We start from the raw sequence: 10,669 nt of genomic DNA on the forward strand, positions 1-10,669 counted from the left end.
GCAAAGAAAATAAGAAGAAGAAGAAGAAAAAGAAAATTTGACATATTTATTTTGAATGAGAAAACAGTTCTTTTTTGAGTTGATCATTTTGATTGAGCAGTTCGTTCATCTTCGACCAATTCAGATCCGTAACGCAAAACGAAAGCCTGAAAAAAAAGAAATAAAAATACTTATTGATTTTTCTATTCACCTTCACTTGTTCAGCCAGATTCTGCGCCGCAACGTCTACAGCGACATTCTTTGGAGCTTTCAATGCCAACTTGATTTCGCTGAAAACAGTGAACGACCTCAAAAACCAAAAATCCAAATATCTTACTATTGTCCCTGCTCCTTAACCTTATTTAGTGTCATCTGTGAAGACGTCGGCGCGGGTGGAACTTTTACGTTTTGCTTCACCGCCAACAATGATCCTCGATTCTTTCTCTCCTTTTTCGACCCGCTATTCGGTGCAAAACCGCCCGTCTCACACAACTTCTGAAGTGCTCCATGTCGTCTCCACGGGTTATTCGTGCTTCTCGAGCCTTGCTTTTTGAACGTCGGAAGTTCTCCGTTTTGAATGAATTCTGTGACTTGTTGAGTCGATGCGAGACGAAGAGTTTTGTAGGGTAGTTTACGATTTGTTGACGGAGGCGCTGATGATTCGGTGTAACTTTTATGAAGAAGAACCACGGAAGACGATGAGCTGGCTGCCGATTGAACGTGCTTCAAAGAGCGAGGACCGAGATTTGAGAGCTGGAAAAACAATTTAAAAAAGATGAAAAACAATTTCACAGTAGGCAGGAATTGAACTTGGGATGTGATCTTGGGAGGCAAAAGCGCAACCGGTTGCGCCACACGCACCATTCAGCTATTGGGTGTTCAACGCCTACATAAAGTCGCTCCTACCTGCGAACACAACGAATGAACATCATCCGTGGAAGAACGAGTTCGACTATGATCATCGACACGAGCCAATCGTTTACCAGAAAGATCTAATGGTCTGAACAAAACTCTGTTATTTTTATTGACAGTTTTCTCTTACTGCATGAATGGTTGAATGTTTGAATTTGAGTAAAAAATAAAATGGTTTTATTCATTAGCTTGACTGAAACATTGAATGAAAAAAGCAATGAACCTCACGGATTTAAAGGGGGGATACGAATAGTATTTGATACAGGAATCAAATGAAATCACAGCAAACGCATGATAAGAAGGGGGGGGGGGATACAGTACTATTCAATTGTTAAATACAGAAAAGTTCTCAAAGACTGGGGACTGAGGATCACAGTTTTCCGATTCATTGATGCTGGATGCACTGAATGTGTAATCACTGGGAAGACGACCCGTGTACGAGTTAGACACACGATTCTTAATTCGTTCCATCGCGTTTCGTTTCTCCACTGCAACTCGTTGAGTCTCTTTGAAACAGTCGTCAATCTTTCGGTGCTTGGCTAGAGCATCTTTTTGTGCGTTGTTGATAAGAGCCATCTTTTCACTGTGAGCATTTTTGGCAGCGAGAAGCTCTTGTCTCTGGAAAATATTTCATTTTTTGAATAATTGAAATAATAATTTGAAAAAACCTTATTCTCAATGTCTCTCGACACATCCGGCTGACTTGTTCCTAGTGCAGCAATCTGTCTGAAAATTGAAATTTCAGCTATTGTTTCCCACTTTTTTTCAATAAAATTACCTAGCGATTTCGTCGATATTTTTGTACAATTTCTCACTTCGCTGCAAATGCTCTTTTCTCAGCTGCTCGTGCATCTCGGTTTGCTCGATCATCCGCTTCTCGGAGCTCGTTGTCTTATCAGCAGCGAACGCCAACTGCTCTTGTATCTCGTTCAATTTTCGGAGCTTCTCCTCAACTTCGTCCATCATATCGAGAATGTCCTCACGGACTTCTGACCATGCCTGAATCCTCTGATTTATCAACGGAACATTCTTCTCGGCATTCGCACAGATGTTGCGAGCTTCGAGTTTTGATTTGAGAGTCTGCCTGGAAACAACCAACGACTCCTTTAGTTCTTCGATTTGCTTCTTTCTATTTGCCATTTCTTGTTTCAACTCTTCTGGTGATGCCAACACTTCTTCTGTCAGATGTTCGACTGTTTTCTTCGCTGTCATTATTTCTCTTTCTATCTCTTCTATTTGCTGAATCAATTCTGTTTTCTGCTTCTCAATATCTTCTGTTCTCTCCACAACATCTGTGTACTGATTGACAACGCCAGCCAATTCACTTTTACATTTACTATGCTCGTTCATCAGCTCGTTCTCTCGACGCTTCCGCAAACTTTGTTTCGAAATCAAGTCATTTTTGCGTTTCTCCGCCTGAATGATCTCATCCTGCATGCGCTCCATCTCTTGCTTCTGCTCGCTGAATTCGTCACTGATTTCGTTGAACATTGGAGCAGACATCTCGTGAAGTTTGATGAAATCGACTAGGAAACTCGTGAGTCTTCTGAATCGATTCGGTTGTTTTTCAGGTGTCACCAAATCGCACATCGTCAATCCAACTTTCTGTCAGAATTATCGACTATGAATGCTTTCCTGAACACAATATTTTCGATTTTTTCATGAAATTTCATGAAATTAATCAGCTTACATGCACTGATATATGATTACAAGTGGAATAGTCTTTTTGTGCAGTTCTGGATCATGACCACTGTCTGCCGACAACGGGAGCGTTAACAAGCTCTGCTCGGAGACGTTGAGGATGTAGCGGATGAAGTTGGAGAAAATTGATTGTGCGACTTCAGCCTGAAAATTAAGAATCTTAAAATGAAATGGAAGGAAGAACTTACATCTGGATTTAAAATGCTGTCAGCTGTTAGTCCGAGTCCCAGCTTTTGTTGCAGAACTTTGGCGATCAACCGAGTGTCATACTGGATTAGTATGACGGATTTAGCGTTCGACATATTTATTAAAGTGTTAAACACTCATAAAAGAGCGAATTCGGTGATAAAACGTGGGGAAAGGCTCCGAAAATGATGGCTGACTCGAACGAGTTACTTGGCCTGTTTTGAATTCTCCACCGAGCGCGCCAAAACAGCGGGTGGTTGCTAGGCCACGCACCAGTTCGGCCACGCAGATTTTCAGCAAAAACGCGCGTTTACGGCTGAAAAATATGTTTCTAAGCACCGATATCGAATGTTTTCAGCATGAAAAACGATGGAAAAGGCAACATGTAGATTTCCAAATTGGGTTTCTACGAAAATTGTCGATTTTTATGCAGAACAGGTAGACTGGGAAGAGATGATAGCGCTTGAAGTCAAGAGAATTTCATTTTTCAGGGTATAAACTATTTGTTCGACTGGCAACTGGATGTACTAACAGAAGCAAACGAGTCTACCAATCAACACCTAATATTCAGCGCACCAACTAGCGCAGGAAAGAGTATAGTAGCTGAGCTTCTAGGTTACCGTACCCCATGGACTTAAAATGACAATGCGTTGTTTTTTTCAGCATGGAAGGTTGCTTCAACAGGAAAGAAGGTCTTATTCGTACTACCATACATCTCCGTCGCACGAGAAAAACTTCATCAAATCCAAAGGTGTTGGAGGAGAGATGACATCGCTGTTTGTGGATTCATTGGTCCCCAGGCGTCAAATCCAAACGAATGGATTGGAGCTGTTTGCACAATTGAAAAAGCTGCTAGTCTGACAAATCGAGCACTTTCTGAGGAATGGTTTAATGAAATTGGAATGATGGTTGTGGATGAGATGCATATGGTTTTTGACTCCTCAAGAGGAGCCCATATCGAACACATGCTCTCGAAAGTTCTTTTATGGAATTCAATGAATTCTGAAGAGAAAATTCGAATTATTGGAATGAGCGCTACGATTCCTGAGTTGAACCGACTGGGAGAATGGTTAGAAAGCGGAAAAGTTTGTGAAGCTAATTTTCGGCCAATCAGATTGAATAATCATATAATAATTGGATCGGAAATGAAAAGGATTGGTTCTGAAGAGAGTGTTCGTGAATTTTCGGAAGATCCATTAATCACTCTAGCCAAGGAAAGCTTCCTTGAGAACCAACAAACTCTAATAATGATTTCTTCGAAGTTGGAAGCCGAGAAGACCGCGCTAAACATTGCTAACCATTTCCATGAGCTCAAATTGCTGGATGATTCTATGATGGAGCGATTGAGAGAACGCGCCGATGGACTGTTATTCATCAAGAATGGCCTAGAAAGACATGGATGCAAAGATCGGAATGTGATGTCTGCATTAGCATGGGGAGTTGCTTTTCATCATGCTGGATTGACGATGGAAGAGAGAGAATGCATTGAAATGGGATTTCGAGAGAAGAGCATTATCATTTTGGTTGCAACGAGCACATTGGCTTCAGGTGAGAGCTACAGAAGCACTTTCCATCTTTTCTGAATCTGAGAATTTTAAAATTGAGTATTCTGGAGAGCCTGTTGCGTCTTCTGAAACGCAAAAAGTTAACAATAACCATTAGCCACGTCTTCTGGAAATCCAAAAGTCAAAATTATAAAATTCGAAAATTCGGAATAAAATTTGACGTCGTCTGAAACTCGAAAATCTAGAATTCCAATCCTTGGGGACGTCTTCTGGAAAAAATCTAGAATTCCAATCCTTGGGGACGTCTTCTGAAAATCCAGACCTCAAAATCGCAAACATAAAAAATTTTGAATCAAATTTAACGTCTTCTGAAACTGGAGAGTCACGTCTTCTGAATCGCAAAAAAAGTTTCAAAATTCGATCAAACATTTGCAACGTCTTCTGAAAATCCAGAAGTCCAAATTGAAGAAATTCTGAATCCAATTTTACGTCATCTGACCCTTAAAAAATCTAGAATCCGTATTCTCGGGATTCTGAAGCACCTGATAGGTCTTCTGAAATTCGGAGTGTAAAAATTAAGGATTCTGAAGTTTCTGAAGCGAATTTGACGTCTTCTAACAGTTAAGAACATCGATCACTCGAATTCTTGGTATCCCGAAGCACCCTAATGTCATCTGAAGTTCTGAATGATGTGAAAATTGAGGTTTCAGAAAATTCTGCAGCGAATTTGATGTCTTCTGAATTGTCTGAATCTTAAAAATCGAAATTACCGTAAACCCTTTAATTGAAGCCCTCCCCCCTAACCTAACTTTCAACTTCAATCTCAATTATCTTAATTTCTGTCAAAGATATAGTGAAGTTGTTGACTGATAAATGTTTATCAGAGTATCAGTAGTGTTTTGTCAATTGACAATACTTCGATATCTTTCACAGGAATCTAGATAACTAAGCTCAAATTTTACAGTTTGGGTAAGATTCTATTAAAGAAAATACTGTACTTTGTTTCGAACTCAAGGAATCAGTTTCAAATCAACATTTGATAATCGAACAATATCTAAACCTTTTCCAGGCGTCAATCTCCCCGCCGAACGAGTAATCATCAAAGCCCAAACGCGCGGACCATCGGCTCTCACCTCTTTAAGTTATCGCCAGATGGTCGGAAGAGCCGGCCGAACCGGACACGCTACACGAGGCGAGTTTTTGCCGCACTTCCCTAATAGGGCGGTACTTGACACTACTATTCGCCGCACCGACATAGTTTCCTCATTAGTATTATATCATTTATTTTTATTTACAATTAAAACATTTTAAGTGGAACTGCAATATTATTTTACATGGAATTAGTGTAATCATGGTACAATTTCAAGGAATTCGATGAGGAAATCGAAGGAATCATTTGGGCATTCTGGAAGTGGACTTGTTGGGAGACTAGGGGTGTATCGAAATTCAGAGTCTGATGGGTTTGAATGGGTGCTTCAGGGAGTCTTGGTGTCTTGTACTCCGATTTGACCGGACGAGGTGGTTCATCATCCTCACTATCCGACATATCACATTTCTCGACACTCTCCAAGTGTGCAGCAGCTTCCATGCTCTTTTTGTGCATTCCTGAGAAATAAGGGCAGATGTAAGGGGTGTTGCGTAGGATATTACGGTTTGCACCTATTAGAGGGGGGTGTGGAAGTCATTAATATCTGGGAAGGTGTGTTGTTACTAATTAATAGGGAGTAATATGTTCCGTAGGCAGATTTCTTGATTTTTCAATTAAAGCTTCTACAGTACCCGCCAATAAGATGTATAAATATCTCATTTTCAGTAGACTTTCAGCTGCGCGTCACTTCGAAACCAGTCATTTCGAAACCGTAGTAATACAGGCTGATGGATAAATTTCCGACTGAAAAAACAATTTCTGGGTTTTCAAATATGCTTTTTCTGATAGAACACAATCTGAAAATCGAAAAATTCATCATTTTTTCTTCTTCTGAGAACATCAAATTTTGAATTTTTTCGATTTTCATAATATGTTCTATCAGGAAAAGCATATTTGAAAATCCAAAAATTTCGCCTGCCTTACCTCGGTTTCGAAATGACTGGTTTCGAAGTAACGAGAAGCCTGAAAATTGCCAAGATGGCCGAAAATCAACTGGAAATTACGTTTTTGTATATCTCATTGACCGACACTGTATATCCTTGACCTACCTAACAACCATGGCGCCGCACTCTGCTGTGGATCCGCTGTCTCTGCTGACTTTGTAATCGTTTCTGGAAGCGGAAGCGAGTGTCGAACCATGGCTCCGTACAACCCATACTCGGCCATTATCGTACTCTTTCCCCACGTCTTCTCGGTTTTTCGCCACTTGGCACGTCTGTTTTGGAACCATACCTGAAATGGAATTGTGTTGTGATGAGCCTAACCCAGCCTAATCTGGCCTAGTCTGTATTAGGTTTCCGTGAGAACCCTGTTTAAAGGTTCTTGGATTACACATACACTAGTCAATTGTCAATTGGCCGTGTATGTCTTCTTTAAACGGAAGGAATTCCTAGAAATTCAATTGACACTTCGATGTCCTTCCTTAAAAAGGGGCCCTTTTGAGAAAGGAATTTTGCCCTCTAACTTTTCAAAGAAGAAGAGCAAAATGCGAAATTAGCACCAATAAAAGGGGGACTCCGAAACAAATAAAAAGAAGAAGGCAACAATTCGCTAATTGGTATCCCCAAATGAAGACATTAAAAAAAACTAACCTGAATCCGATCCTCTTGAAGTTCAGTCTTCCCAGCAAGCACTTCACGAGCATAGACATCCGGATAGTGAGCCTCTTGGAACGCCTTCTCGAGTTCATCAATTTGATATTGGGAGAAGATTGTGCGATGTCTTCGCTTCTTCCGTTTGCTAGCTTTTCCACCTCCAGAAGACGTGGAAGTAGCACAGGCTCCAGATGAAGATGTAGAAGTTGTGGAGCTCACTTGGGTTTGTGGCTCCACATTGAGCACGACGTCATTGGTAGAAGTAGGCATACGGTACATCAATGGAGCAGAACTTGCTGACACATTTCCAAGTCCATCGGTTCCACAGAGAGGTCTGCTGTCGAATCCGGAGACCCCGCAAGTGCTAATATCCATGAAATTCGGTTGGTTTGGGAAGAACGTTCCCTGTGGACAGTAGCCATGGGATAGGTAGGCGTTGCCCTAGAAAATTACCTTTGGAATCTACTAATTTTGAAAAAGAGAGGATACCTGAATTCCAAGAATTTCATGTATCGCAAAGCTCATTCTCTGCGAGTTGCTCATCTGATTGCTCATCTGCATTGATGCGGCCAACTGCATATCATCAACGGCCATGGTCATTTTTTAGTGGCCTATGGAAATAAGATAAAAAATTACCCAAAGTGGAAAATTGGTAGACACACGAAGGGGCCTTATTTGGAAAAAAGGAGAAGGAGGAGAGAAGACAAAATGATCCAATTTCCGACGAATGGAAACGAGCCACGCCCCTTTGGGATGACTCCTTGAGAAGAGGAAGAAGAAGAGGAAGAAGAAGAAGACCTCCTACAGTAGTTAGGGGGCGGAGCTTGTTATAGCAGAATATTTGAAGTGTTTTGCAAATGGGAGAGGGGAAATTGGAAATTGATAATTAGAGAAAAACAGGAAGTTCGATATTTTCAGGAGAAAGTTTTCTGATTGTCAAGAAATGCGACGAGACGGCGGTTCACAAAATCCTGAATACCCCTATCGATCAATTGATCAAAGTGAGGAATCGGGAGACTGATCGAACCACATTGAGCAGATTCGTTTTGGAGGTAATTCGAATTTTATCAATTCTGAGCCCTCTAATAGAAGAGCCCACCAAACCGTCGACTTTGAGCTCAATTATCTCGATTCCTGGAAAAGATGTCTAAAAATTGTTGACTGATAAATTGTTTATCATATTATCACGGATATTTTATCAGTTGATACATTTTTGATATCTTGTAAAGGAGCCGAGATAAATGAGCTCAAAGTTGACGCCGTCAACTTGACAGCTTCTATTATAAGGAATACTTTGAGATGCAGAAAATTATTTTTTTTCCAATTTTGAAGGATCCAAGTAATCTAAAAAATCTGTGCAATCCAAAAAAATGTATTTTTCAGGGAATCTGCACTGGCCTCACCACATCGCGAACCCAAATCCATCAGCTCTGCTCCTTGCTCCTCTTCAACTCTAACACCACATCAGAATCCGACAATTCTATCGAAATGCTACTCCAAAACTCGTTCATCTCACTAGAAGACGACCTATTCAGTCCAACGCAACTCGGAAGAGCCGCCATCGCATCGTCTCTACCTCCAGAAGCCTCTCTGGCCATCTTCGAAGATTTGAATTCGGCGAGTCGAGCGATCGCAGTGGACACAGAGCTCCATATGCTTTATTTAGTGACCCCGATTAATGTGACAGTTTGGCAAGAATGCGATTGGCATCATTTGTTTTCTCTCTTCTCGAAACTACCGTCTGATCATCGGAGGGTGGCGAAAATGGTTGGAGCAAGTGAGAAGTTTATTTTGGAGCAACTACAAGGGAAACGGAATCAGAAGGCGCTTCAGGTTCACATCAGATTCTTCTCAGCTCTGGCGTTGTTTGATTTGATCAATGAAATGAGTATATATCAGGTGAACCATTTATTTGGGACCATTCATTTAGAAAATCATGAATCCAGGTCTCCAACAAGTACCGTATTCCACGTGGCTGCCTTCAAACTCTTCAATCGCAAAGCGCCACTTACGCAGGTTTGTTGTATCCATCGAAATGTAGGCGTCATGTGGGTCAATCATTAATGACTACTGCCTCTGATTGCCCACATTTATCTGCTCTCTTCTCACTGATTAGCTTCTGTTTTGCAGCGATGATTGTGGCGTTCTGTCTGCGTCTGGGATGGACATATTTGAAGGCGTTACTTGATGGATTCGCAATGAGATTGCTTTTTGGAATTCGCTCGGATCTATCGGAGCTTGTCACGATTGAGGGGATTGATGGTCAGAGGTGGGAAAGAATCTGAAAATATCCATCGAATTTCCAGAAATCGAAAGTTTAAATTTTCTGAAATTGGGCAACATTTTCGGAAATCGAAAAGTTACGGTTTCCGTTTTTATGTCCTTTTCAAACCATTAGGATCCTCTCATGGATACGGTAGCTACAGTAATCTTTTTCACATAATATCACGTTTCAGAATATTTGAATCTATCGTAATCCAAATTCTGAAAAATTAGATTAAATTTTGAAAATGTTTTGTAACCTTGATAAAAATTTCCAAGATGTAAATTTCCTGAAATTGGGAAAAATATGCTGTAATCGAAAAATTTACAATTTCTTCTTTTTTCATTTCAGGCCCACAATTCAGGTTCTTACAGGGATACGGTAGCTACAGTAATATTTTTCAAATCAATTTTCCAAATTTTCGAAAATTTAACGAACGTCTACCGTGGTCCATTGAATTCAAAACATTAGATTACGGTAGTTATGGAGACATGAACAGACCAAGCTCAATTTAACAATAAAATATTGACTTTTAACTTGAAAATTGAACCTAAAAATGAACTTTTTAAACCTAAAAAATCAAAATTTTGAACTAACAAAATCGCCATTCCGAATCTGAAAATAACAATTTTCATCAAAAAATTATCATCCTGGTTCAAAAAATCGGGTCTATGGAAGGGAAACGTCGGTGGCCGTGGCCGAAGACCCCACAACAAGGACTACAGTAACCTAAAAATATTTTTATTTCCCGAATTTATTTTATCTCGATTTTCGTGCATTTTCAGTCAATCTTTTTATTGTCAAATTTTTTTATTTTCCGACTGGAAAAGCAGTGAAAACGAGAAAAAAATAGAGAAAATACATATTCATATTTTAAGGTTACTGTAGTTGTCGTTGTGGGACCTTGGGCGGTTATTGTATCAGAATAACAGTCGATTACTTCTTAAAACTCTAAAATTGCTTTTCCAGAGCCCGAATCCTTCACGAACGAGGAATCACTTGTCTATCGCATCTGTCTGCTTGCGAATCCTCAAAACTTGCACACTTTATAACACTGGCGGTCCCGTATTCAAGGTAGGAAAGAATCTTCTCGAGTGGGGGAGTACTGTAACCACATCCTCCTCTTCTTCCTCTTCTTCCTCAACATCGTCGTTTTCCTCTTCTCATCGATGGTTGTCATCACAAATTGAGCTAATTTAAAGAAGGCACTGCATCGTTTTGTGTTGATTAGGCCAACGAAAATGATGATGATGAAGACACGACGACAAACAAGGGGTTTTCTTTTTGACTACTTATTCTCAATGCTCCGAAATTCTGACCTCGAGAGAATCGAGAAGAGGGGGAAAATGCGCCAAAAATGAGACAATTGAGTGGGGAAGAC

At 40.4% G+C, this 10,669-nt stretch overlaps 4 protein-coding genes across 4 annotated transcripts; 2 read left to right on the forward strand and 2 right to left on the reverse strand.

Moving 5' to 3' along the window:
• Positions 1–83: 83 nt before the first annotated feature.
• Cbr-him-10 lies at positions 84–2,894 on the reverse strand (the record flags this gene model as incomplete). Its single annotated transcript, XM_002641177.1, has 8 exons — positions 84–146; positions 191–269; positions 317–732; positions 1,249–1,509; positions 1,560–1,617; positions 1,670–2,437; positions 2,582–2,736; positions 2,781–2,894. The coding sequence occupies 8 exons, from the start codon at positions 2,892–2,894 to the stop codon at positions 84–86; spliced, it is 1,914 nt and encodes a 637-aa protein (XP_002641223.1).
• Positions 2,895–3,147: 253 nt separating this feature from the next.
• On the forward strand, positions 3,148–4,361 carry CBG09086 (the record flags this gene model as incomplete). The annotated part of the gene is made up of 3 exons (XM_002641176.1): positions 3,148–3,216; positions 3,270–3,393; positions 3,442–4,361. 3 exons carry the CDS (start codon positions 3,148–3,150, stop codon positions 4,359–4,361), a joined length of 1,113 nt encoding a protein of 370 aa, XP_002641222.1.
• A 1,252-nt stretch (positions 4,362–5,613) lies between these two features.
• Positions 5,614–7,619, reverse strand: Cbr-ceh-10 (the record flags this gene model as incomplete). Its single annotated transcript, XM_002641175.1, has 4 exons — positions 5,614–5,888; positions 6,480–6,663; positions 7,023–7,466; positions 7,515–7,619. 4 exons carry the CDS (start codon positions 7,617–7,619, stop codon positions 5,614–5,616), a joined length of 1,008 nt encoding a protein of 335 aa, XP_002641221.1.
• A 349-nt stretch (positions 7,620–7,968) lies between these two features.
• Positions 7,969–9,572, forward strand: CBG09084 (the record flags this gene model as incomplete). The annotated part of the gene is given in 4 exon segments (XM_002641174.1): positions 7,969–8,026; positions 8,028–8,077; positions 8,409–9,041; positions 9,567–9,572. Coding segments are annotated over 4 exon segments (747 nt in total).
• Positions 9,573–10,669: the final 1,097 nt, after the last annotated feature.

The sequence above is a fragment of the Caenorhabditis briggsae genome, assembly GCF_000004555.2.
Source record: "Caenorhabditis briggsae complete genome, chrIII, whole genome shotgun sequence".
Lineage (NCBI taxonomy): Eukaryota > Metazoa > Nematoda > Chromadorea > Rhabditida > Rhabditidae > Caenorhabditis > Caenorhabditis briggsae.